We start from the raw sequence: 27726 nt of genomic DNA on the forward strand, positions 1-27726 counted from the left end.
GGTTCTTTCCTTAGCTTGTCTCTGTCCAGTCGCCCATTGCCTGCTTGTGTTCTTTAGAGTTCTTTCTTCGGCCATCTTGATTTTCCCTGGTGCTTACTCTTATGCTGTCATGTCCGTATCTCTGACTTCTCGTTTCTGAGATGTGGGTCTGTATATTCATCTGTCAATAACAAGTTAATGTTTGCTGAGCTCTGGCTGTGCGCCTGACATTGCTTTCCGTAACTGGGATATTACATTATCTGGGGGGAACATGGCGAACACATGCTTACTTCAGGTAATGACAGTGGCAGAGACTGGTGAGGTGGGGTGGAGAGGTCGGAACGGATCAGGTAAAGGAGTAGGGCTGTAGGGAGTTTTTAGGGAGGCGACGTCTTGAGTATGTAAAATGACTCTATGGAGCGGTTCTCAGCGTTCGCTATGTATGAGAGCACCTTTGGCCCTTAGAACACCCACGCCCAGCATCCTTCCCTGCCCCTCCCAAGCCTGCTGCTCTGCTGTGTACCTCGCGGGGAGCTCAGTGCTTGAGAGAACTGGCTGCTCTTGCAGGAGACCCAGGTTTGGTTCCTAGCACCTACATGGCAGCATTTTGCCTTACTGCCTCAGTGTGTCTGTGGTTGTGTGTCCAGTCCTTTGAGGGCCACAGCCTTTCTTCCCTGTAAAGCAACAGTCTGATGAAAGCATTTACCGTCTGATTTCCTGGCTCCTGGTTCATAGGCTGCAGCCAGTTCCTTATCTGGCCTCTTGCCTTCCCTGCCTTCTGACCACATCCCATTTCCATTTCTGTGCTTTTACCCACAGTGATCTCTCTGGAATAAGATGGGTTACAGTTCACTTCATTGCCTCACGTTCTGAGCAGGGTGGAAGGAGTAGGAAACACTGTTTAGAATGGTAGTCCCCGGCTTGCTTGCTTCCTCAGAGTCAAACCCAGATGTCATTGGGGGTAAGGACACATTCTTGAGCAGTAAGACCCACCTATGCTTACCGTAGTCACCACTTCAGTACAGAATACTATGTAATCATCACTGTTTGGTTCCCACAGCCAGTCAGCACCGCGCAGTATGCTGAAGGAGAGATAAACCTGTTTTTGTTATGATCCCAAGTGTGGGATAGGGAACAGACTTGTGAGAGAACAGGTGATGTTAATCCATAGAAGGCAAACCACCTCGTGCGGGAAGCTTGATTGTTTCCAGCTGAAAAGATCCGTAAACAGACTCTAGGAGGAGATAGATAAGTGAGCCAGAAACAAGAGAGGGGGCTTTTGGAGACTTGGGATAGTTTTGGCTTTTCATCGCTCCACTTCAAAATGCTCTTAGAGAGAACCGCTCGAGGGAAGGCTTCGGGGCTCTGGGTTCTGGTTACTCCAGGTTCCAGCAGAAGAAATCCTGCTCTTTACGCCAGGAGAATCGTTCCTTGGAACTGATATCCTTACGGTTTTGTTATTGGATTCTTTAATCCCTTTGTCCTATCGTTTAGGTTAGTTGGGTTATAAGTGATGTACGCTCGGTTAATAAGTTCTTAATAAAATATAGTTGTTAAGAAAATTGAGCCTACAGTATGCATTACATGTTAAGTAAGAGTTTGGTTCCAAATACGAAGACATCTGTGTTCATTCTGTTTATATAACCTTTAACATAAACTAATTTTTTTTTTCTAATTTTTTTTTAAACAAGAGAACCATGCCATTTCTGGGTCAGGACTGGCGATCCCCTGGATGGAGCTGGATTAAAACTGAAGATGGATGGAAAAGGTGTGACTCCTGTACCCAAGAGCTCAGCCGCGAAAATAGCCAGTACGCCATCAACCACAGCATGTAAGTCCCTGTGAGGTACAGTAGCCGCCGCCAGTCAGTGTATTTGTCAGGTGACCGCAGAGCTCTGTCTTACAGTTCTCTCACTATTTTGGCTAGGCTGACAGCCCTGACAGCTCACATGGGTGCTGAGGATTTGAACTCAGGTCTTCCTGCTTGCACAGCAAACTCTGTTACCCATTGAGCCATCTCCAGCCCAAGCGTACATCTGACACATACTTAAGTGACTTGTCCCCAGTAAACATTAATTTATTCTGTCCCTCAACCTAATGCCACTCCTACTGATTTCCTCTAAGTGTTTATCCCTTTGTGACTAGGTTTTCTGTTTATGATGTCCTCAGGATCTAGCTGTGTTTAGCAGTTGGATCAGGTAAAGTTCCTTGGTTTCTTAGGACTGACTGTTGCGTTGTGTGGACTAGTTATGTTTGTTTGTGTGTGCAGTTGCTGATAGAGTGGGAATGCCCAGACACATCACTGTTGTGACTAGTTAGCAATGTAGGAGTGTGGATGTCTCCTCAAGACCCTATGTTCAGTTCTTTCCATTTAGATGGTGATTTGCTCAGCATTTAAGGCCGCACTGTATTCTTCCACGCTGGCGGCACCACCAGTGCGTAAGGGTTCTCAGCTTCCATGTCCTCCCCAGCACTTACTCTCTGCACTTTTGGACAGGATCTTAAGTAGCCATCTTAAGACTGGAAGGATTTATGGCAGTTTTATGTCCTTAAGAATTAATGATGCAGCACACATTTTCATGTGTTTGTAGGCCATTTGCATTTCTTCCTTGGAGACATATTAAAGTTCTCTGCCTGTCCTTTGGGATTTATTGTTGAAGATTCTTTTGGGTTTTTTTTTTAAAGCTGGATAAGGGATATTTATCTTGTTTATAAGACCAAAAGTTATAAAAATAGTAGTTTATGTACATGAAAACCTGAAAGGTTTGTACAATATAAATACTTTTATGACACTTATACTTATTAAAATTTAATTCTGGCCAGGCATGGTGGTGCACGCCTTTAATCCTAGCACTCTGGAGGCAGAGGCAGGTGGATCTCTGTGAGTTCGAGGCCAGCCTGGTCTACAAAGAGAGTTCCAGGCCTCTTACATAGGCGCTGTCTTGAAAAGAAAAAAAAGAAAAAAAAAACTGGAAGCATGTTTACATTTTTATATACCTGGCAATATAAGTCACCAGGAAGTACCTACCTTAAATATCTCATAAAAATAGCAGCTAGTTAATAATTTTCCAGAACAGGCATGTTCCTTTGATTTATGACCTATGGGTCCCCTGGTCACATTTGCAAGTCCTTGGATTCACAGCAAACCCAGGGCAGGCAGTTTAGGAAGCACTTGACACTACCTAGAGGGCGTTCCACCAGCAAAGTTAAGGGTTGTGGGAGCTGCAGCCAGTCTGGGATTGCCTCTGTAGGAAGCCTGCCTGTGGCTCAGCTGGAAATAGCTGAGGCTGTTTCCTGCATCAGAAGTGAGCTTCCACGGCTGTGCTGCACCTCACACGCCTCCAGCCCCAGCTTAGGAAGCTGGCTGGCTATCTTATCTGTTGTTTTGTTTCTGTGACACTGTTTCAGGACAGCAATAGTGTCTCGTTTCCTTTGGTAAATCTGTGATTTTTCTTAAAAAACTTTTTCAGATTCAAAATTACCTGGTATTTGAGTCAGTGATAACAGACTTAGTATAAGAGTAAATTTAAGATTGTAGGATTCAAGGCTGTGGTGTTTTCTTGAGTTGGTGTCATTACATGGCTGTGACAGAATGTAGTTGTGTATCTGAGTGCTCTCTGGCTGCCTGCACGATTTGCCACCATTGTCTGTGCAGTAATTGCTGACAGTGATGAACAGACTTAACGTGGCAAACTCAGCTGTTTGATTAGAAACGCACAGTGGTGGTGGAGGAGAAGCAGCTTCCACAGTTTTCGCATCAAAGAACAGTGATGGAGAAATAAACTTTTTTTTTCAAGATGGGGTTTCTCTGTGTGGCCTTGGCTGTCCTGGACTTACTTTGTAGACCAGGCTGGCCTTGAACTCATAGAGATCCACCGGCCTCTGCCTTCCAAGTGCTGGGATTAAAGGAATGCTCCACCAAGCCTGGCTAGAAATAAACATTTCAGATCCTTGGTTTTGAGTGGTATACTCAAAAGTTTCACCAGCTAGCTTGTCTCCACAGTGCTGAAAATTAACTTCAGTGACCCCCCGCCAAAAAGCATTTTTAGTGATTATGGTGTGAGTTGCTGTTTATATTTTTCCCTTGTTTGTTTGTTTTTTTGAGACAGAGTTCCTCTGTGTAGCACGGGCTGTCATGGATCTCATTCTGTACACCAGGCTGGTATAGTTTTTCTTATTACAAGGAGGAAAAGACATTGTTTTAAAGAAAAGATGTTTGAGTTATTGCTTGACTTGAATTTCTTGTTTCATAAAGAAAAAATAGCTGGGCACAGTGGTGCATGCCTATACTCCCAGCTCTCAGGGAGGCAGAAGCAGGAGGATCTTTGTGAGTTCGAGGCCAGCCTGATCTACAAAGTGAGCATAGGACAGCCAAGGCTACACAGAGAAACCCTGTCTTGAAAAACCAAGAAGAACGGGGGAGCGGGGGAGCTAAAATGCCTTAAATATGTTTAAATATCACAAATATAGCCTTGTCTGGTTCTATTAAGTGCCTTGGCATATATGAGAGGTGCTTGTTAAGAGAATGCACAGTGCAGCAGTAGTTAGCTTCAGCCAGATATTTGAAAATGTAGATGATAGCAGGAACATTAATGTTTATTCAACTTTGATTGGGGACATAGCAAGTTTTAGAGCCATAGTCATATTGCTAGTAGGGTTCTTTTCAGGGCTTTTATGGTTTTGTTTATAATGCTCAGGTCTTAAAGTTATGATGATGTTTGGGACAGTCTAAAGCCCACCTGGTACTTTCTGGAGTAACATTTTTTTAAAAATATATTTTATTAATTTATTCATATTACATCTCAATTGTTATCCCATCCCTTGTATCCTCCCATTCCTCCCTCCCTCCCATTTTCCCCTTACTCCCCTCCCCTATGACTGTGACTGAAGGGGACTTCCTCCCCATGTATATGCTCATAGGGTATCAAGTCTCTTCTTGGTAGCCTGCTATCCTTCCTCTGAGTGCCACCAGGCCTCCCCATCCAGGGGACGTGGTCAAATATGGGGCACCAGAGTTCATATGAAAGTCAGACCTCACTCTCCATGAAAGTCAGACCTCACTCTCCACTCAACTGTGGAGAATGTCCTGTCTATTGGCTAGATCTGGGTCAGGGTTTGAAGTTTACTGCCTGTATTGTCCCTGGCTGGTGCCATAGTTTGAGCAGGACCCCTGGGCCCAGATCCGTCCATCATAATGTTCTTCTTGTAGGTTTTCAGGACCCTCTGGATCCTTCTGTTTCCCCGTTCTCCCATGCTTCTCTCACCTAGAGTCCCAATAAATGTCCTCCCCTCTGTCCCATTTTCCTGGTAAGTGAAGGCTTTCATGGGACACGCCCCTTGGGCTAGTGCCCAGATATGAGTATATGCCATGTGACTCTTCCTGCTTCTGGGTTATGGAGTAACATTTTTAAAAGAAACAAGATTAAATCTTAGTTCCTTCAAAACTAAAAAAAAAAAAAAAAATGTACACAGTACCCTTGAGTTTCAAGCTCATGGCTTTTCTGAAATTTAGCTAGTATTTTCCAGGGTTTTAAGAAGGTATTTTGATCACCCAAATTAACAAGTAAGCACTCTCTTACAAAAGAAATGGTTAGTGAACTTCTCCATGAAAACTTACTTTAATGAAGTGTCTTTATTTCAGTATCTTAAATAGTGGTGAAGAAGAGATATTCAATAATGAGTGTGAATATGCAGCCAAAAAGAGGAAGAAGGAACATTCTGGAAATGACACGGCTGCTCACAGTAAGAGTGTTTTCACTGATAATTCTGTAATCTCTCATTTGTGGACTATCTGTCGCCATGGTGAACTGTTTGGCAGTGCTCTCTTAGGAGGTGCAGGCTGATGTAGGTGTGCAAACAGGCGCTGTGCTCAGGGCTGCTGTCTGTGTGGTAATCACACTGCTGGTAACTCAGCTCTCTGGTGGGTAAGGTTTCTACAAACAAAGTTGGCAGGCCTGAAGCATATTTGCATCTGAGTAGCCAAGTGCAGTGCTGACCTGAGCTGCTTTCTGAGCAGAAAGCCCCCAGAAGGGTTGATGTACATGTGCCACTGGGGAGTGAGACCGGGAGCCAGAGTGGTCAGTGCCAGGACGAAGGGCGATAGCGTACAGGTAGAAGGGCTTGAGCAAGTTTGGAATCTGGCTTAGCTCTGCCCGCCTGGCACATGGTACAAACACCTATGAAGGAGAGAAGAAGGTAGAGCCACACGGAGCAGCTCTGTGATCAGTTGTGTGGACTGTGTGTAGCTGTGCTAGGTCGTAAAAGACCAGAGCCTCTGTTAGGTGTATAATGACACAGAGGTAATATTGCAGAATTTTATAACATTTATACTTTTGTATAACACATCAGTTTTCTTCTAAGCCAATAGTATATGGTAGCGCCAAACATAGCTCTTCATCAGAGGGGTCTGAGCACTTACAGGGTATCAGGGAACAAAGAACACTCTGTACACTTGCCCACCAAAGGCAGCTCTTAGCTGGGGCACTGAGATAATGTCATTAGCATGTCTCCTGTCATTATTGTTTCCTTAAAAATCTTGCCGGATTTTAAAGACATTTCGTAGAGGAATTTTAACCCAGCAACATGGCTGCGCTGGCAATAGTTCACATCCAAAGACCTTGGTCTGTGTGATCCAGCTGGAATACAGACACACTATTAGTACACACCTTTAGTCCCAAACAGTGACCTCTGGCTGAGAGACAAAGTGATGAATCAGAGAAAGATTTGACAGAATGAGTCAGAGATAGGATACGCCCAACTCTGATGAGAATAGACAGGAAAGAGAAGCTACTTAAAGGCAGCACAAAGAGAGTAGAGAGTTTGTGGAGACACTGTTGGAGACAGTGCAGTAGCGTCTGAGAGTACAATACAGTTTGGCGCAGTTCGCTGGAGTACGCTTGAGTTTATACAGTTCAGTTCACAGAGTTCAGAGACCTTTCTTTCTTTTGTTTTTTTTGAGACAGGGTTTCTCTATGTAGTCTTAGTTGTCCTGAACCCACTTTGTAGACCAGGTTGGTCTCGAACTTACAGAGATCCTCCTGCCTCTGCCTCCCAAAGTGCTGGGATTACAGATATGTGCCACTGCACCCAGCTACAGAGGCAGTTTTTTCAAACATACCACTTCAGTAAGAAGTGGAAAGAAGCCAGTTTGAATCAGTCAGTTTGGAGAGGAGTGAACAGCTGAGCTGAACAGCCAGCCAGAGTTTATAAAGAACAAGAAAGGGTGAGTTTATTCAGCAGTAAATCTTGGAGGCTGAAAACCTTCTAGGCCTAGGTCAGCAGGCGGAGACTGGAAGCTGAAGCCTTCATGGTCCTGGCTGGCAGAAGATTAGATTGTTTGGAAGTTAGAAGCTTCCAGGCCTAGTTAGATAGAAATGCTCTGGGCTCAGCCCAAGCCATGAATTCATAAAGCTTGGGTACAGCTCTCATCTCATCCCCTCCCTCATCTGAGGAAATAAAAACAACAGTTACAGCATTTCATCTTTGTTCTAGGTTTTTATCGTGAAAAATGGATCTATGTCCATAAAGAAAGCACAAAAGAAGTAAGTATGCCATTAGAAGAGTGTTTACTATGTTGTTTCTGTTGAATGCCACATTATGTCTTTAGTGATATGAGGTCTATAACTCACATTCTAACAGATGAGTATATATGTGTGTGTGTGTGTGTGTGTGTGTGTGTGTGTGTGTGTGTGTACATACATACCCACACATACACATACACACATATCAGCTCTTGAAGCAGTGATAATATGTACATGTGTTCATTGATAGTATATGGCTGTGCACTGGGTATGTGTGCTATAGCCGTGTGTGTGGTGTTAGATGTATTTGTGTTATATAATTCATGTAGTATGTTTGTGTTATATGATCTGCATGGTATGTGTTTGTGCTATGTGTATGGTATGTGCATATATATATATATCATATCCTGTATACCTCTAAGTGCTGTTTAGTGTGTTTGGTGTCTGTGGTATTTGGTATAATATGTATATATGTGATATGTGCAAATGTGTGGTGTTTACATAACATGTATGGTGTACAATGTGGCATACAGTACATATTTGTGATATATATGTGCATGGACAGTGTGCGTGCACACACGTATGTGTTACAGTGGTGGTTGCAGTGTGTGACCCATAAGTTTGGATGTGTTCTTTTGATCCCCATGCATCTCTAAATTGGAAGGGCACCTTACTAAGCAAACATCCTATGGGGTTGATCCATGTTCTGTCAGTGGGAGCTGCTGTTGCTGGTGAAGATTCTCCTTTGTCTCATGGTTTGAGAATAAGGTGCCCATGAGCTCCTCCACCATAATGCATGGCTCATGGGAGCTACACTGATGTTGGCTCTGCAGAACACTGTGCACTAAAGCCCTCTTATGAGTCATCACACAAACTGATCGGCTACACTGTTCTTCTTGGTTTTCTTCTTAGTTTTAAGTAAACCTAGTTCCTTTTATAGACTTGAACATCTGCATCTGCTTTATTTTACAGCTGTTGGGAAAAAGAAACTAGGGGTGCACTTTCACATTACATAATTATGAGGTTAGGATTAGTTAAGTATTTTGGAAATGTTAATAATATCCTTTTTTTTTTTGAGACAGGGTTTCTCTGTGTAGCCCTGGCTGTCCTGGACTCACTTTGTAGACCACACTGCCCTCGAACTCACAGCAATCCACCTGCCTCTGCCTCCCTAGTGCTGGGATTAAAGGTGTGCACCACCACACCCAGCTCCCAGTTAATATCTTTATTTTAAAAATTTATCACAGTTATTTAGTCAGTGTGTGTATGTGTGTGTGCGTGCACATACATGTGTGTATGCTTGCATGTTATGGCCAGAATGGGCAGGTCCACTTGTAGGACAGCTTGTAGGAGTCAGCTTTCTCCTTCTACTATGTGGGTCCTGGGGATTGAACTCACATTCTTAGACTTGGTGGCAGGCACCTTACCCAATTATGTCTTTAAACTATCCAACTTTCTAGAAGATACTTGATTGTGAGAAAGCAAGCTTACTTGGTGATGTTTGATGTCAGTAAGTGGGCAGAGCGTGAGTCCAGTCCTTGACATACACAGCCATTGAAAGACTGACAGAGCTCACCTGATCTGTACAAAGCCAAGCTTGATTAAATATCTCACTCACTTTGTGAGTCATGTGGACTGTAGCCAGGAAAAGCAACAAGAGGACTATGTTAGGAGACTGCCAGGATGTCCTGTGGCTCTTGGGATGGGGTCTGGCAGGCTCACAAAGAACTCAGGACTAGCCTTCAAGTCTGTGTCTGTTCCTGTGCCATCCTCTTTCTGCCTGGTACTGGCAGCTTTAAAGACATGCCCTTGAGTGTGCACGCTGACCTTGTTCTATGTGAGAGTGCAGGCACCTCAAAGAGGTGTCCTCACCAGTCAGGGTTCCTTCCTTCCCATTAGCTGCACTTCGGAGTATACTGTGTGCGCTGCCCTTTGCTTCCCACAATCCTCAGCAGTGCTTTACATGTAGCGGATGCTCAGAACACAAGGCTGTTGATAATTCCTGTGAGTGTGTGCTTGGGTTGTGCATGTTAGGACTGTTCTTAGAGTTGCATGCTTTCCCCACAAGGCCAGCACACAGGTGGCTATCTCTTGCTTTTCAGCGGCCCCACTAACATGTTTCAAACTCAAAGTCACTGTCACCTTGTGGCTCCTTACTGTCCTCCAGTTTATCTGCTCCTGTAACTCTGAGCTGGAGATCTGTGCATAGTTTCAGTATTTCAAGTGCAGAGGGTAGGGCTTAAGCTCTTTCCTGACCTGAGGTGAGACCTGCACAGACTGATGGAGAATACAGAGGGCCTTTCAGATTAAATAGCAATATTTATGACACCAAAAAGGAGTTACTTGAATCTCATTATAGCAGTTGGCTTTTGAGGTCCTCAGCCCCCATGAGCCCAGGCTGGAGACCAGCTGTAGTCAGGCTTGGGTCATCACCCTCAGGCCTGCTTGCTCACACCTGCTTTTCAGAGTTGCCTCCTGTTGCTGATTGCCTCTGTAAGGCTTACTGTGTGGTGGTTGAGCATACTTCCACCAAGGCAGCCAGAGCTCCTGACAGAGAAAAGCTGCTGTATGTGTGCCATACAGCACCACATCTTGAGGCCTCGTCTTCACCCCACCTTGTCCCCAGCAACAGAGAGCAGAATGGTGTCTCAGGAATCCTGATTTCTCAGTATCACTGGAGCAGCAGTGAAACAACTGTCAGGGCCTTGTGTCTCAGTCCACACAGTTGTCTTGTGTTTAGCATTGCTATATCTTAGCTCTGTTCTCATTTCTATCTGATGTAAGTTTTTAGAATTAATACAAGTGCCTTTGTGTCGAGACTTTTACACACCCTAACATGTTAGTGTTCACTCATTTTAAGTGGCTGGCTAACTGCACTGCCTGTCTGATACTTTCTAGAGGCACGGCTACTGCACCCTGGGAGAAGCCTTCAACCGGCTAGACTTCTCGAGTGCCATTCAGGATATCAGAAGGTTCACCTATGTGGTCAAAGTAAGTGGTACCTCCAGAAGCAGCATTGAGGAGTCTGGAATGACTGTTCTGAAGGTTGCAAGTGTGTGCTCTTCAAGACACCTTTGACAGCTGCATAAAGGTCACCTGTTTACAATATGGAAAGGAAAGGGACAGTTCAGGAGAGGCTATGGGGGATGAGGGTTTGCAACGCTGAGGTCACAGTTGCAAGTCTCAAGCTTGGTGAGCCCATCCTGCCCAGAGGCCGTGGGAACTAAGATATTACAGGGCCTCCTTCTTGGAAACACTTTAGACAGCTGAGCTCAGGAGGATCCCTGATGACCATATGTGCATTTTCTACTTCATGTGCTCACTCAGAGTGAGCCTTGGTGTATAGGAAGGAGTGACTGGCTGATAGACAGGAGGAATTTTACACAAAATAGAGCTCCACAAAAGTCTCACCACATTATGGATGGCTTTTACAAGAAGTTTTTGACTTGGGCTACATTCAGAAGGAGAAGCTCTTTGCTGTATTAGTTTGCTTTTATGTGCAGCTTACTTACTCCACTGCATTGTACGTAAGCGCAAGTCAGGCCTCCTACCTGCTGGCTCCGTCTCCAGTGCTGCTCAGAGACTGCCTTCCAGGCACTTAGAAGGGTCAATGCAAGGACAGAGATGTGAGACTGAAGTGCTCTTGGCCTCAGCTAGTGTGATTTGTAATACGGTTCTAGGTGGCACTGGCCAGTGGTGGGAGAAGTGGTCACAGGCTCTGCACAGGACAGTGTTTGCTGAGCTCCTGCAGAGCATCTGTCTAGGTGCCTCTGTCCTGGTGATGAGCTGGAGGGTCACTCTGGCTTGTTTAAGTGTCAAGGAGTTAAGTATCCAGAGAGAACATAGGCCAATTTTCACAATACTGTTTCTACCAGCTCTAAAACACTAATGTAAATAGTCTTTTCTACAAAGCAAAAGTGACTTCTCTTTCTAAATAACACGTTTTCTTAAAAGAGTTGGTACTTACACCTGTTCACAGTGTAGCTGGCCCAGCCCTGATAGCAGGTGTCCGTGCTTCCCGTTGCTGTGACGGAGAACACCACATCAGGGATGGAGGGTCTGTTCTGCATAAAGTGCTGACATGCCTTGTTTCAGGTCAGAAGGAGCTTCGGCCGTGTGCTCACTGTGATGGGAGTGCTGGCTGGGCGGTGTGCCCTGCGCCTTACTCCTTCTGTTCCTTCTACACTTGGTTTGCTACCATAAGAGGTCGTTAAGGTTGAGCAACATGTTTACTGAGATGATTAGCATTTTTCCTACACTGTTTCTTTTTGTTTGTTTGTTTTTTTCGAGACAGGATTTCTCTGTGTATCCTTGGCTGTCCTGGGGCTCGCTCTGTAGACCAGGCTGGCCTTGAACTCACATTGATCTGCCTGCCTCTGCCTTCTGAGTGCTGGGATTAAAGGCGTGCACCACCACGCTAGGCTTCCTACGCTGTTAATGTGTCCATGGCTTATTGATTTGCCAGTGAGGTGAACCTCGCTTCATTTCAGACATCTTAGGTGGGGTGAATACTCTCCATGTGTGTCCAGTTTCCCTTTCCTGGAGTTGGGCAGGTGAACAGGGCTTAGCATCCTTCTTTTGTCCTGTGTGTTTTGTTGTTGTTGTGTCCTATTTTGCTTTTGGTATTGGTACTGCTAGTCTCGTGATATGCATTTGGAAGACTTCTGTTCCTTGGGATAATCTGAGAAGAAGCCATATTGGATCTTTGAATGTTTGGTAGAACTCAGCAGCAAAGCTGTCTGGCCCAGGACTTTCCTTGAGGAGAGCCCTCCTCACTGCTTTAGTCTAGCTGGACGTTGCAGGTCTGTTACGTTGTGATTCGTTCTCAGTCTAAGATGGCAAACAGTGGACCAGATGTCCTTCCTGAACACGGAGCTGTGGAAAGGAGGAGAGAGAGGGCGGCAGGAAACTGATGTGGATGGATGTATACTCTGGGGCCTGAGAGGGCGGGAGAGGCATGGAGAGTTGCAATTACAGAAGTATCATCAGGATAAAAGAATGTAAGCCCACTTAAATTTTCAAAGAACTATAGGGAAAGAATAAGAAATTTTTAAAACAAGTTGTGAAAACATGTCAAAATGAAAGCCAACTCTTTATTATTTCAGTCAACGTAAACAAGTTAGTGAAGTAAATGTTGCTAGTTTGGGTCAAAAAGCACAGCCCAACTGCAGGTTATACAGGTGTATGTGCCCAGAATGTCAGGGCCTGAAGTTGGGAATAGTAGGATGGGAAATATAGAGTGGGAAAATACAAATTAAAATGGAGAGGGACACAAGCATGGAGGACAGTCCCTTTGCAGTGCCAGCAGGGGTCAGTTTCTAATAGGGTAGTAGGGCTGAGGGAGGGGGAGGCGCAGGCGTCAGGAGGAGCCTTTGTATCTTTACTGTCAAGATTGGCATCACTTAGATGCCCTATGCTGACCTCTCTCGGTTCCTAGATTTCCTACAATGAATGTGTTTGAAGTGGCATTTTAAGACAGTGAGCGTGATGATCTTACAAAGTTTTAGCATGGAACGAGGGGCCTGTGGATTTCTTGTCTAGCCAGTTTTAGACAGTGGATCAGAGCATGAGGGAGCGTGAAGGAAGTCTATTAGTGACCAGGATCCTCTGCAGCTCCCTGCTGAGGTGAGGTACAAGGCTACAGGGCTGAGCATCTATTTATCTCACCTGCCTGCAGCAGGCCTGTTGAGAGTGAAATTCCCCTGACTGACTCTTGAGCAGCACAGAAAGCAGGCATGCGGTTGCCTCATAGCTGGAGTCAGGTCTCCTCACTCTTACAGACAGCACCCTTTCCTGCAGCCACTGTGTCTAGGGTGCGCACAGCAGGACGGTTCCCACTGGGCTCACTCTTACAGACAGCACCCTTTCCTGCAGCCACCATGTCTAGGGTGCACACAGCAGGACGTTTCCCACTGGGCCCCATATGTGGCCATGGTGTGGCCACCGACTTAGCTTCTCTCTCCTTATCTTTGAGCTGCTGCAGCTAATTGCGAAGTCCCAGTTAACCTCACTGAGTGGAGTGGCACAGAAGAACTACTTCAACATTTTGGATAAAATTGTCCAAAAAGGTAAGATTATTATGGGAACATTTGTTGCCTTTTTTAAATAAAATTCTTACTGATAAACAGTTCACAGCGTATACATGCTGGCCGTTTACACAGTTCAGTGGTTTTTAGTGCAGCATATTCATAGGATTGGGAAGCTAACGCTGCTTTTAATTGTAAACAGGTTTCAGCAGTTACATGCTATATTGGGCTGTGTTTGCTTCTGTTACCCTCTCCCACCCATGCTGTGCTGGCTGGTTTCATGTCAGCTTTACATAAGCTAAAGTCATCTCTGAGAGGAGGGATCCTGGCTGTAGGCAAGCCTGTAGGGCATTTTCTTAATTAGTGATTGATGGGGGAGGGCCCAGCCCATTGTGGGCTGAGCAGCCATGAGCAACAAGCCAGTAAGCAGCACCCTCCATGGCGTCTGCATCAGCTCCTGCCTCCAGGTTCCTGCCCTGTTGAGTTTCTGACCTGACTTCCTTTGATGATGAACTGTAATATGGAAGTGTACGCCAAATAGACCCTTTTCTCTAACTTGCTTTGGTCTTGGTGTCTCATCACAGCAGTAGTCAACCCTACCTAAGAAGCTTGCTGACCCCTTCTTGCCAACTAGTCCCCTCTTACTTAGGCAGGTAGCCATAGCTGTTGTAACTGGTGATTGCAGTGGCTGGGGCATGTCCAGAAGGCAGCATTCCTTAGCACTCTCCCTGTCCTGTGGGGCCTTAACGGCTTTGTTTTAGGTTTGCGCTCTTACTGGCCATGTATTTGCATCGCCTTGGCTTTAGGTTAACTACTGGTCACTGCACAAATAAGTTTCTCTGAGAGCAGCACTAGGCCGTGGGTAAGCACAAATATTTAGACAGTTTGACACATCTATTTAGCACAGCAGTAGTAGCGCCCCTCCGTCCACCAGGGCCTAGCACCTCTCCAGTCACAGCTTTAGAGCAGGTCTGCAGTACCAGACATGTAGCCCTCGCCATGGACCAAGCCATCAAATCCAGTCACAAAGGAGCTGGTGTCCCCTCCCCAGGTTGTCACGCCATCATTGCAGTAGCAGCGCCAGAATTTTTAAGTCTAAATCTTACTTAGAAATTTAATGCAAGGAGAGAGGCTTTTTCTGTTATCTTTCCACAGTATGTATACTTTCAGAAATACCATGTGAATACTGTGACACCAGGGCTGATGATGGTTCTCTCCGGCTGCTAAAAGTTGTGCTCAAAGGAAAGAGCTAATCCCAGAGAGACCCAGTCCTACAAAGATACTCTGTCCTTTCGTGGTTCACCAGTCACAGCTCCTTCAACTGTTGGGTTCTGTAATCCGTAAGATTGCAGCTTTTTGACTTAGATGCCTTATAAGTCTTAAATTTCCTTTTAATTTAATTTACCTTTACTAATTAGTGACTGTAAGTAAAAGGAACTTTGTTTTATACCATTAGCTTATACACATAGGGTAATTTGTGACCCTTATATGAGTTGTTTTAAATATTCTCCTTAACATAAGTACAGAAGAAAATATATACTGACAACTTTAAAGACAAAATTATAGACCCAACCAAAAATTTGCTTGTCAGGTGGCATTTTAAAGCTTTCAAAACTCAGCTGGGCGTGATGGCGCACGCCTTTAATCCCAGCACTCGGGAGGCAGAGGCAGGTGGATCGCTGTGAGTTCCAGGCCAGCCTGTACAGCCAAGGCTACACAGAGAAACTCTGTCTCGAAAAACCAAAAAAAAAAAAAAAAAGCTTTCAGAACTCTTATTAGTAGTTGCCATATCTCAGAAATGATGCCACTTTTAAATTGCAATGAAATGAAATGAGCTCTTTGGTTTTTAATGTGATAGAAATACATATGACATAAACTTAACATGTTCATCAGTTTCCAATATACTGTTCATTAGCACTGCATGCATATGCGTTGTGCAGCCATCTCCGGCACAGCTTCTTTGGACCTAACCCTCTGCACCCATCAAACGCCAGCTTCCCTCTTGCCAGCCTCACGCTCGTCCCATCGTTGCATCCTCTGTCACGATGCACGTGAGCTCTGTTCATCCTCGTGTGCTTGGCTCCCTTTGTGCCATACATCTTCAGGGTCTGTCCACAGGTCTCAGGGCGGGAGTCCCTTCAAGGAGGGGTCACATTTTGCTGTCTGTTCTTCTGTTGATGGACACCGAGTTATAACTGGGGAACTGTTGGAGTGATACCTGCTCTATCAATCTGTGGCTTGTTTTGTTTGCTTTAGTTCTTGACGACCACCAGAATCCTCGCCTGATCAAAGACCTTCTCCAAGACTTGAGCTCCACCCTTTGCATCCTCATTAGAGGGGTGGGGAAATCGGTGTTAGTGGGGAACATCAACATTTGGATTTGCCGCTTAGAAACTGTTCTCAACTGGCAACAGCAGCTGCAGAATCTTCAGATGACTAAGGTAGGTTTCTTTTTGTTTGGTTGGGTTTGTTTGTTTTGAGACAAGATCTTTCTATGTAGCTCTGCCTAGCTTTGTAGACTAGGCTGGCCTTGAACTCTCAGAGATCCTCTGTCTGTGGAGTGCTGGGATTAAAAGTGAACGCCATCACACCCAACTTTAATTAATTAATTAATAATTAAATAATTTTGATTTCGAGACAGGGTTTCTCTGTGTAACTTTGGCTGCCCTGGACTCACTTTGTAGACCAGGCTGGCCTGGAACTCACAATGATCTGCCTGCTTCTGCTTCCCAAGTGGTGGGATTAAAGGTGGGCACCACCATGCCTGGCTTAAATTTATTTTTAATTGACACAAAAATTATGTGTACTTAAGAGATTCAATGTGATACTTTAAGAATCTGTGATGGGTAATGATTATGTCAGAGCAACTGACAACCATTACCTCATGTATTTACCAGCTGAGACTTTCTTTTTTAATTTAAATTAATTTTTAAAAATTTATTCACTTTACATCCTGATCATAGCCTCCTTCTTCATCTTCTCCCAGTCCCATCCTCCCTCCCTCCCCCTCCCCTAGTCCTCAGAAAGGGGGAGCCCTCCTCCTCTACCAAGTGATCCCAGTCTATCAGGTCTCATCAGGACTGCCTGTGTCCTCTTCCTCTGTGGTCTGACAAGGCTGCCCCGCGAGGGGGAAGTGACCAAAGAGCAGGCAACAGAGTCCATGGCAGAGGCAGCCCCTGCTCCTCTTATTAGGGGACTCACATGGGGACTGAGCTGCCTATTGGCTACATCTGGGCAGGGGCCTAGGTCCTTTCCATGTATGGTCCTTGGTGCATCTGTCTCCAGGCCCAGATTTGTTGGGTCTGTTGGTCTTCTTGTGGGGCTCCTGTCCCCTGGTATTTTCAATGAGCTTTAGTCAACTATAGTTACATACCACTGTGCGAATGAGCTGTAGAAGTCAGTCCCCCCCCCACTGGGCGTGGTGGCACAAGCCTTTAATCCCAGCACTCGGGAGGCAGAGGCAGGCGGATTGCTGTGAGTTCGAGGCCAGCCTGGTCTACAAAGCGATTCCAGGACAGCTAAGACTACACAGAGAAACCCTGTCTCCAAAAAAACAAAAACAAAACCAAAAAGAAGTCAGTTCCCCTATCTAAATGTGTCCCTGGACCTGTTAGCCAAGTATCCTCTACCCTCTTCTTTGTCTTTCCCAGACCATGGTAACCACTGTTTCACTGTCCACTTCTTGAGACCAGTTTTCTCATTTCTACATCTAACTTAGAACATTGTGCTATTTTTTCTTACTATTCTTGACTTCTTTCATATTACAGGATAACCTATGGCTTTATTTACATAACTGAAAAATGATAGAATTTCATTACTTTTGTGACTGAATAATATATAAGACATTTTCTTTATTAAATCATGTGTCAGTGGACACTAGGGTGATTTCATGTCTTGGCTACATGAGTCCTGCCACTATAACATGCTATTGCAGTTCCTTCGGCTGGCTGGCTGGCTGGCTGGCTGGCTGGCTGGCTGCATACCCATTGGCAACATTGCTGGATCATGTGGTGATTCTGTGTCTCCCCCCCCCCCCCCCCAGGAATCTCCAGGCTGCTGTTCTCTCTGCTAATTTACATTTGTTTCCATAGTCTATGAGAGTTCCTCTTTCTCTCCATCACCAGCATTTGCTATTTTAATAAGTGCCATTCTAATTGGTATAGGAATGTGACTTATTATGATTTTGATTAGTATTTCTGTGATTATTAGTGATATTAAGTATTTGTGTATGCGAGTTGGCTATCTGCAGATCCTCTTGAGAAATGTCTATCCATTTAACTTACCCAGTTAAAAATAGTATTTATTGGGTCCTTCACTGAATTGTGTGATCTCTAGCATTTGTGAATTAGCCATCAGATGAATGGCAGCTGGTGGGCATTCTCTTTCACAGTCTACTTTGCACTATAGTTTGTTTGTTTTGTGTTAATCAGACACCACATTGTATATCATAAAGATGTTAAGTGGTCAGTGCAGAGGAAATTCAGATTTAAAGATACATACAGATAAAGCTGGGGAGACGTCACAGACCTTGGCCTGTCCCTGGATGGGTCGTGGTGTGGGCCACCTCAAGGCCCTTGTTTCCATTGCTGCCATCAAGCATGGTTGATGTCATCAATAGCTCCACATTTCAGACCCACCGTTTTCCAGGCGTTCTTCTAGTTAGCATAGAGCTGGGAATGCCCCAGGGTTCAACTTCCTGAGCACAGGGACTTGCTGTGTGCCAGACCCTAGGAGGCAACTGTGCACAGCAGTGAAGCTGCCAGACTGACGTACCACTGAGGCGCACAGCTTCCTGCCTGTAGCTAGTTGAAGTTGTCTGTCCTGCATGGCCAGTGCTTTTTTTTTGCTGAAGGAAGGCATGTGCTTTCTCCACTTGACACCGCTGTGTTCCTTTTAGCAGGCGAACCCTGGCCTCACACTCAGTGACCTGCCCTTGCACATGCTGAACAACATCCTGTACCGTTTCTCAGATGGCTGGGACATTGTCACCCTGGGCCAGGTGACACCAACCCTGTACATGCTCAGTGAGGACAGGCGGCTGTGGAAGAAACTGTGTCAGTACCACTTCGCCGAGAAGCAGGTGAGTGTGGCTCAGCACCTGTGAGTCAGGTCGGCTGGTCCCTTTGCAGGGTCTCTTGTGCTCAGATGGACTTGGGAGGACGTGAACTCCATACCCAGAGACTTGTTAGTATCTAGAGTGTTCTGAAACTGCTTCTGAATTCTGTCAGGTACAAGGCTCATCAGGTACAAGGAACCATAATTCTGAAAATGGCCTAGTACCAAATAGCGTGGCTAGCTGATCTGTACTTATCACACTCACTGGTCAAAGGCCATGGCATTCTCTTTACCTAATAAATTACACTCTAGCTCTGCCTCTGTCAGCGAGTTGTCCTGGAAGAGTCACTGGGTCCCGTGTAGCTCCTGTGCTTCCCACTTGGTGGCACCATCTCGAGGTCCTCGGTGTGCACTGCTCCAGAGTGAAGTCCCCACTTCTGTTCTTCTGCAGTGTCTAGGCATCCCTGGCCTATTGCATAAAACGGTGTCTATTCCATACAGGGATAGGAAGGGGCAAGTTAATATGTCGTGTATCTTATAGGTGTGGACATGACTGAGATACAGGAGTGTTGTGAAGTTGGGTAAAATTGTGCCTGCTTCATAGCAAGAATGGGCAGTAGAAAGTAGGTCCCATGAAGAAAGGAATCAAAGGTCTTAGCCACATTTAAGACTCTATCCAGCTAGCTTAGACAATCCAGTGAAGTGTCTGGAACACAGGGCACCTTTTCAGTGACCCTCTGGATCTTATTTGAGAGAAACATTGGTGTGGGCATGAAGAGGTCCATTAAAAGATTTTCCCAGAGAAGCAAAGGTGTGGTGTCAGGGACATGTACAGGTCCAGTCAGGACCCTGGGAAAGGCCTAAGCAGAGCCCTGAGGAAATGCTTACAGGGACCTAGAGCAAGTCTGTGAGAGCTCAGGAAGCTCTGGAGCCTCAGACATGGAGCGATACAGTTAGGACAATGGGTGAGCATGACAGAAGGCCCATTGGATAGTATGAGCAGAGGCTGGGCCTGAGCACTGCTGGGTGGGCTGCCTTGGGAGAAGCGAAAGGGTTGGGCTATTTCATCTGAGCGGGAGGGCGTGTCCATTGCACCCCTGGGTGATGAGCTATCTGTCCTTTCATATTCCCTTCTTACCATCTTCCTCAGCCAGCAACGATGATTCTGCCCTTTCCTCGCTTAGACTGGATTTGAGTTTTCATCAGAAGTGCAGGAGAGGCTGAATAATCTTTTGGAGGAAAGAGTTAGAACCATGGGCAAGATGATGACTAAGTGTGTCTGGGATAGGTTCTGTGCGTCACGCAGGGAGAGGAGCTGGGACCCAGGCGGGCTACCAGAGTGCCTGGCAAGTGTTTAGACATCCAGGTACTAGACACACCTTCAGGACATCTGCTGACTGTTCGTGAGTCCTTGGAGTTGTTGGCAAACACTTTAAAGGTCTGTTTGCAGCAGTAGCTACATTCTGTGAGAAGTTAGGCTAGAATTTGTGATTAGCACCTGCAAGTGCATCTTTTGGTGTATATGTTCTTAATGGAATCACAGGAGTGAATCTGCATGATGTTACTAGCATTTCTTCATGAGTGACTGCCAGTAGGACCCTGATTTCCCAGGATTAGTAGTAGTTTGGAGTTAGTGTCAAACAAACAGTATAGGTTAGGCAGCACCTCAGCAGAAGCTGAAGGCTATGCAGGTCATGGAGTGACAGTCCATAGTGACATCAGAAGGAGCCATTGGCAAGACATGTTTGACATGAGCATCTGGTATGGATGTGGGACTAACAAAAAGACCGCAGGTCCTTACGTAGAAGAAAACCATCTGGGAGTGTGGCCTTCCTGTGAACATTGGCGGGCATGCCATAGTGAGGGGAAGACAAAAGGCAGAGATATTTTTATCTCTAGAAACTGTTTGCATGGTGCTTAAAGGACACAGAAATTGCCATAGTGGGCCTGTAATTGGCCCCCTCTGCTTTCAAACTGTCTTCTCTTCAAATTGTAGCAGAAGAAAGATCCCCTCATTGGTTCCATTATCATTTCTAGCCAATGCCCTTAAAAGGTGTGGCTGGTTACAAGTTGTACAGGTGATTGTTTTTAGTTATAAGAAACAAAACACTGACAGCAGGAGAGAGATGGCTCAGTGGTTAAGAGGGTTGCCTGCTCTTCCAAAGGTCCTGAGTTCGATTCCCAGAAACCATCTGTAATATGATCTGATGCCCTCTTCTGGCCTGTAGGTGTACATGCAGGCAGAACACTGTATACCTAATAATAAATAAATAAATCTTTAAAAAAAAAAAAAAAAAAGAAAAGAAACAAAACACTCAAAAAAGCAGTTGCAAACTTAGACGAGGGTGTCTTCATAAATGAACCAGGGCACGGCCTATCAGCCGCACAGTCACCTATGTAGCACACACATGGTCCTGACCTAGCCATGTACTCTATTTTCTCATGACCCAGATTATATTGGTAACGCCTTCATTAAGATATTATCCAGTTGGGGCTAGAGAGATGGCTCAGCGGTTAATAGCACTGTCAGCTCTTCCAGAGGTCCTGAGTTCAATTCCCAGCACCCACATGGTGGCTCACAACCATCTATAATGAGATCTGGTGCTCTCTTCTGATGGGCAGGTGTACATGCAAGTAGAACACTGTATACATAATAATTAATTAATTAAGAAAGGATATTGTCCAGCTTTTATCTCTGTCACTGTAGTTGGTTTTCAGACATCATTGTTGCCTCAGGAGCCTTGTACCTGTCAGCTGTCATCTCAGCCCACTTGAGCCCTAAGCAACCTTACTCATCCTCCACTTACTGGAGTTCCTGGTTTGGATGTGTGATGTGAACAGAACATATAGTCAGGTTGTTGTGACGTCATCTTCCCCCTCATTATAATGCCCTTCAGGATGGTCTGGAGCGGGAATCAAAACTTCATTCCTTTGGGGACTAAAGACTCCAGGTCCTGGACACACCATATTTGTTTACCCACTCATCTGGTCATGGACACTGGGTTTCCTTCTGCCTTGTAGCTATGAGGGTTGTCACTGTGGGCATCCATGGATGAGTTTGTGTGGACCTGCTTTTCATTTCTCTAAAGTAGTTTCCTGGTGGCATTACAATTCAGTTGCTGTGTTTAGTCATTGGGGAGCTTGCACTGTTTCCTAGTGGCCACCCCTTTTTGCATTCCTACCAGAAGTGTACCAGGCTTTTGATTGCCTGCACCCTCCTCGGCACGTGCTGTTGCCTGGCTTTCTAATTGTTGCCATCCAAGTCAGTACAAGGTGGCGCATCTTTCCCCTTCAGGGTGCTGCCATCTCTTTTTGAGGACATTAACCATTTGTGTGTCTTGGCAGTAGAACTGCTTTTTCAAATCCATTATCCAGTCTCAAATTAAGTAGTGAGTGTTCCTTTTTTATCCTGCGTTCAAGTCTCTTATCAAGTAAATACATGGCATCACCAACTATCAGACCTCAATCCAGAGCTGCCTTCTGTCTGGCTCTTGGTTGATTGCTGTCACTGTGTAGGAACAGTATGGTTTGCTTGACTTATTCCTCATTGATTTAATCCAAGTAAGTTTAATTTCAGATCTTAAAATGTTTTGTGCACTGCTCTGCCTGTAAAAAAAAAAAGAAAAGAAAAGAAAAGCAAACACCTAGTGCATGTTGTAAGAAAAATCATCTAATAATTCTAAACAGGATTTCTTTCTTTTTTTTTTTTAGTTTTGTAGACATTTGATCCTTTCAGAAAAAGGTCATATTGAATGGAAGTTGATGTATTTTACACTTCAGAAATATTATCCAACTAAAGAACAGTATGGAGACACTTTACATTTCTGTCGGCACTGCAGCATTCTCTTCTGGAAGGTAAAGACTTAAAATGCACTCTTGGAATGTGAGGATGAGAGTTCAGTGACAAGCTATTAAGCTGACCCTTGAGTAGAAAGGTAAGAAGGGAATGTGGACTGTGTTAGAGACTGGGGAGAGGAGGCAAGGGGTGCCCAAGACGACGGACGCGTGTGTTGTAAAGTCAGCATTGTTGAGATCTGAAGTGCCGCACACTGGAATGGAGGCACTGTTCTGGCTGGAGGTGTGATAGGAAGAGGGCGGCTCCTGAGCGTCCTCTTCTGAACAGGGCTTTGGGCACCTCACGCTTAGCCTGAAGACTTAACCTTGTCTGCATGTGTCCTCAGAACATTCTCTGCAGGGGTCAGGGCAAGCCTTTAGCCAAGTTCTTACGTTATATAGTAGGGCCACAGGAAAACAGGCTTTAGAGTAAATGTGAAAACTTAACAAGACTGTAATATTTTATCCACAAGACTGACCCATTAGTGGAAAACTTAAACGCCATTATCAGGAATTTCTGTATCTGAACAGTAAGACAAGAGTCCTGCATCCTGTTGCACTGTCTCTTGGAGTCTCACCACCTATGTATTCTCTGGTTACAGTACCATGTTTCCCATAGCCACAGGAGAGCCTGTGTGTGACTTTTTTTCCTAGTAGCTGCTGTGATGTGCCTACATGGTTTTGCTTTGCAAATGGGGCACAAGGCAAGCTCTAAATTGTTGGCAGAGGACAACATCAACATTTGTTTTCATTTCACCAGGCATGGTGGCACATGGCTCTAATCCCAGCACTCAGGAGGCAGAAGCAGGTGGATCTCTGAGTTCAAGGCCAGCCTGGTCTACAAAATTAGTCCAGGACAGCCAAGGCTACACAGAGAAACCCTGTTTTACAAAAACAAACAAACAAAATGTTAAAAAATTTCATATCAAACTCCATTTCTTTGGGTTTTTGTTTTGTTTTGTTTTTTCTTGTTTGAGGTAGAGGTTTTCTGTGTAGCCTTGTCTGTCTGGGACTTGCTTTGTAGACCAGGCTGGCCTCGAACTCACAGAGATCTGCCTGCATCCACCTCCCTAAATACTGGGATTAAAGGTATGTGCCCTTGCGTCTAGCTCAAAATCGATTTCTAACTCTTTTTTATGATGATGGTCCAGAGCTGTGGAGAGGAGTATGGCTGCTGCTGCTCCTGGGTGATGTTTTCACAGGGCTGGTGCAGTAGTTGCTGACGTCTCCAGCAAGAGCAGCTGAGGAGGCTCTGTCCTCCGTGCCCTTGGGCCTGTCTTCTCATAATTAAAAACGCCAAGTGTGCGCAGTGTCTCTGCAGTAGGCAGGCCAGTCTCTACACCACTTTCTCTTGAGAACAGGGTCATCTTAGGTTCAGCTTGTCCTCAGTTCCTTGGTGAGGTTATACATGCAGAAGGCAGCTCTCTAGAGTCCCTCTTCCCAGACACGGCGCAAAAGGAGCCCTGCTTTGACCCTGCATCAGCGTGATCCTGGCTGTGCTCAGCAGCAGCTCCCAGGACTCCGCTGTGTCACTGCGTGCTCTGAGAAGATGAGGGCCTGTGCCTGAACCTGTGAGAGTAGGTGAGGCTGCTGATGTTCCGTGTGGACGAGCACGTCTCCTAGAGAAGGCTCCCGTTTCCTCCCAAAGACTGTCTTCACTATAAAATGGAAAGATGGGGGAGTGTATGTGCGGGAAGAGCTGGATCATGGGGTTGAAGGCTTTTAGTTGTGTATATGGTAGTTTGTTTTCCTTGGCACTTTTCTTCTCTGCTAAAGAAAACAACTCAAGAAAACGCGTACTGTATGGTTATTGGGCAGTATAGAAATGTGCTGCTCACATTTTTAACTAGAAGATGACTTTCAGTTTTCCAAAGCATTGCCCTACAAATTTCTATATTTAATTGGCCTCACCTGCCATCGTGGTCCCATAATGAAGATTCAGAAGTCATTAAAGGGCCGACCCCTGATGGTCTGTGCCATTCTGGGAGGCAGAGAGGCCCGCAGGATGTCTGAGCCGGCAGGGAGTCATGTTAACAGGCCCTAGCTACTACCCTTCCAGAAGCTCTGCTCAGGCATAAGTGTGAAAATGGAAGGAAGCCCACCCGATCTGCCGAGGGGTGCCACTGTTCACAAGCAGTGTCTTTCTGTCAGGCAGGCCCAGGGGACAAGTGTGCTACAGGTGTGGCAGTGTGCAGCCTGACAGGTAGACCTGTGTTGCAGCTTTAAAAAATGGTGCCTGCTGTTGTGTCGGCTCAGCTTCCTGAGAAGCACTGTCGACTGAGACACTCAGGGAACTTGGAGCCTATCAGGATTGTGAAGAGTGGTGGTGGCTAGTCCTCACATGGCCCTGGATATGCTCAAGAGCCACAATATGGCTGAGCCACATCGTGTCTTGTGCCTGGCATGTTCCACAGTGACTACCTGTCCTTATGGGGACCTCTGCCTCCTCCCAAGCTGGTTTTCCATCTGTTCTAGTTCCACTATACTCAGAATTTTTCCACCTGCTCCCGAAGGCATAGTCATTTGTTCCCACCCAGGTTGCCAACACTGAGGTGGCTGGTCAGTGTGTGCACCTGTCTCTCCAGCCCTACTCAGTTCCACACTGGGTGACAGCGATCAGAAATTGTAGGCTCAGAGAGGGCTAGGGAAGCCAATGACAGGGCATGAGCTACCTGTGCCCCTTTCTTGTCTTAGGATGTCAGTAGCTGAGAGAGGGCTAGCCACTTAATGGTGGCCCTGAGGTCTCTGTAGGCAGTGGACGCAAGGCTGTGGTTTGGCAGGGGTTCCAGAGCCCCTCTACCAGCCCTGTCTGTGCAGAGCTGAAAGGGCAGCCACTCCTGAGCAGGGCAGAGACAGAGGCTCAGTAGAGAGCACGGAAGTGGCCCCTAGCTCAGGGCTGCTAGCCACACAGGAGTGACAGCAGACATTGCCCAGAGTCTGTCTGTCTTTCTTTCATGGAAATATGAGGACTGCTTCATGGATTTTTCATCAAATAATTGAGTGTTACAGACTTCCACGTTGTCAGCTTGGGAAACGTAAAAACTACAAAGTGAGTCCAGGACAGCCAAGGCTAACACAGAGAGACCTTGTCTTGAAAAACAACAACAACAAAAGGGAAACGTAAAAACAAACAACTGTTCCTTTTGCCCTAGGCTGTCTTCTTTCTTTTTTATTTTTATTTATTCCTTGAGAGCACTTTTTCACTCTGTGGTCCTGGATGGCCTGAAACGCTTTTTATGTAGACTAATTGTGTCTCTAATTCACAAGAGACCCACCTGCCTCTGCCTCCCGAGAGCTGTGAGGCTCTGGATTGGAAGCAGCAGGTACCATGCCTGGCTTTGTCCTAGGCTGTGTTTAATCATGTAAAGGTAGAGTCTGTGGTGATGCGCCATCTTTCCACAGTGCCTCATGTTGGTCAGATTTACTCAGTCTTAGTCTCCACAGTGCAGGCCTCACACCTGGACGCCTCGCTCCGTCTAACCCTCCTCTTCTTTTTCCTCCTTTGCTGCTTCCCTTGCTGACCGCTCCACGGTGTCCAAGGACTACCACCTTGCTTGGTTGTTGAAGGTACTTCCTGTGTGCTGTTCCATCTTGTGCACTGTCCTTGTTCTGTCAGGTGACAGCTCTGATAAGTTCAGCTCTTGCTAACCAGAAAGCTGATGGAAGAACCACCCATGCGCCTCAGGTGGTCGGCTGGAGGCCGGAGGAGCCGCTCCAACCACGCTGAGCCTCTCCAGATGGCGCCAGCTCTCTGCAAATCTTAGATTTCTCTTATCACTTCTACTAAAATTAACTGCAGCTCCTTGGTTGTGGACAACACCAACTCTACACACTGCTCTTGAGACAATGCTTGTGGTGTCCCATCCATTTTGTGTACAGAGGGAGACCTACCCCCCAAAGCCTGCAAAAAAAAAAAGGAAGAAGGAAGCAGGAAGCAGGGTATGGGGGTGGGGCGGGCAGGAGGAGGCAGAGGTCTGCAGCTTCTATGTCTTACAGGGGACTCCAGAGCTGAAACATTGTCACCTGCTGTTAGACTTCCCCTGGGGCCACCCAGTACTGATTTCCCAGCTATGGCATTCATGTGGCAGTGGAAGGGATTGGGATCCACTCAGCACAAAGCAGGGGCTGTTTCTGTAAAAGTGGGCCATGTCCTAACCCACCCCTGCTCTCTCCTCAGGACTCAGGACACCCCTGCACCGCGGCTGACCCCGACAGCTGCTTCACTCCTGTGTCCCCTGAGCACTTCATCGACCTCTTCAAGTTCTAGTGCCGCCCTCAGCCCCGTGCCCTGTCCACAGTGTCCTTGTGCTTTCTGTGTGTCCTGTAGTTGGTGTGAGTATTGTTTGACACAGGTGATGACAGGATCCGTGACAGGCTGTACTTGTGCGGCCCTCACTTCCGGGAGAGCCTGATGGGGCCCGAAATTGCGCAGCATCAGTGAAAGAGAGGAGACCCCGAAGCCATTTGTACTTCTGTCTTGAAACTCTTCTCAGCTTATAAAATTTGCAGTTTTGTATATTTTTAAATACGGATCAAAAAAGCGTTTTGGATTTTCAGCCCCACCGTTTGTGCTGAGCTGACGAGCAACCAAGAACACGATTCTCCCTCGTCAGACAGTAGAGTCCATCTTACAGCGACTGGGTGAGGAGCACAATAGTGGGTCCTTGTAAATACATTATGCAGAATATTTATTTTTCTTAAAATGTATTTTCACAACCCCAGTGGCTGTGCCCAAATGAGTCCGCATTGAATACAAGATAAACCTAGGAACATGGTTGGCATGCTCTGTCCCACCATAGGGGGTTGGCTGGGAGCTGTATGTGCTGTCCATAGCTGGCAGCACTGTCCGTGTGTACCTGGGAACACCTGCCATGAGGCTGTCCTACATCCACGTCAGAACAGAGCCCCTGCCACGGAGCTGGAGACAGCCGAGGGAGGCTGGACAGACAGACAGACAGCGTGCAGACGCTGCTTTCCTGGGTAAAGGAGTGAACCGTGTAATGTACTGATTCAGCAGAGTCAAATTTACATCTAACTGAATGGTATTGTCTTTAAGATACGCTGTTTTATTTTAAAAATAATGCATGTGCACTTTAGAAATTTTTGAAAATAAAGATACATGAAAGAAAATTACATAATTCTTCCCAAAAGGTAACTGCTTGCTAAGTGGGTTGCTGTCCGCTTCATCTCCCACTGAATCAGGAGCCCCAAGCCTGTTGTTTCTTTAAACTTTCTAAGCACATTAAACTTTATACCTGCATATTTATAGATATGGCTCAAAGATTTTACTTTCCAGCCTTATACTCTGTCCT

At 45.9% G+C, this 27726-nt stretch overlaps 1 protein-coding gene across 4 annotated transcripts; it reads left to right on the plus strand.

The window, feature by feature from the left end:
• The first annotated feature begins 1668 nt into the window (after window positions 1-1668).
• On the plus strand, window positions 1669-26832 carry Fbxo25 (F-box protein 25). 4 transcript variants are annotated; one of them, XM_051169587.1, is made up of 10 exons: window positions 1669-1810; window positions 5621-5721; window positions 7471-7520; window positions 10398-10490; window positions 13474-13567; window positions 15782-15966; window positions 18423-18605; window positions 22292-22435; window positions 25955-25981; window positions 26592-26832. In XM_051169587.1, the coding sequence occupies exons 1-10, from the start codon at window positions 1677-1679 to the stop codon at window positions 26679-26681; spliced, it is 1101 nt and encodes a 366-aa protein (XP_051025544.1). In that variant the 5' UTR covers window positions 1669-1676; the 3' UTR covers window positions 26682-26832. The 4 variants fall into 4 exon arrangements, with proteins under 4 accessions (XP_051025544.1, XP_051025545.1, XP_051025546.1 ...); XM_051169588.1 differs by having other exon boundaries at window positions 18426-18605; XM_051169589.1 differs by lacking the exon at window positions 25955-25981.
• Window positions 26833-27726: the final 894 nt, after the last annotated feature.

Source organism: Acomys russatus, chromosome 27 (assembly GCF_903995435.1).
Source record: "Acomys russatus chromosome 27, mAcoRus1.1, whole genome shotgun sequence".
Classification (NCBI taxonomy): Eukaryota; Metazoa; Chordata; class Mammalia; order Rodentia; family Muridae; genus Acomys; species Acomys russatus.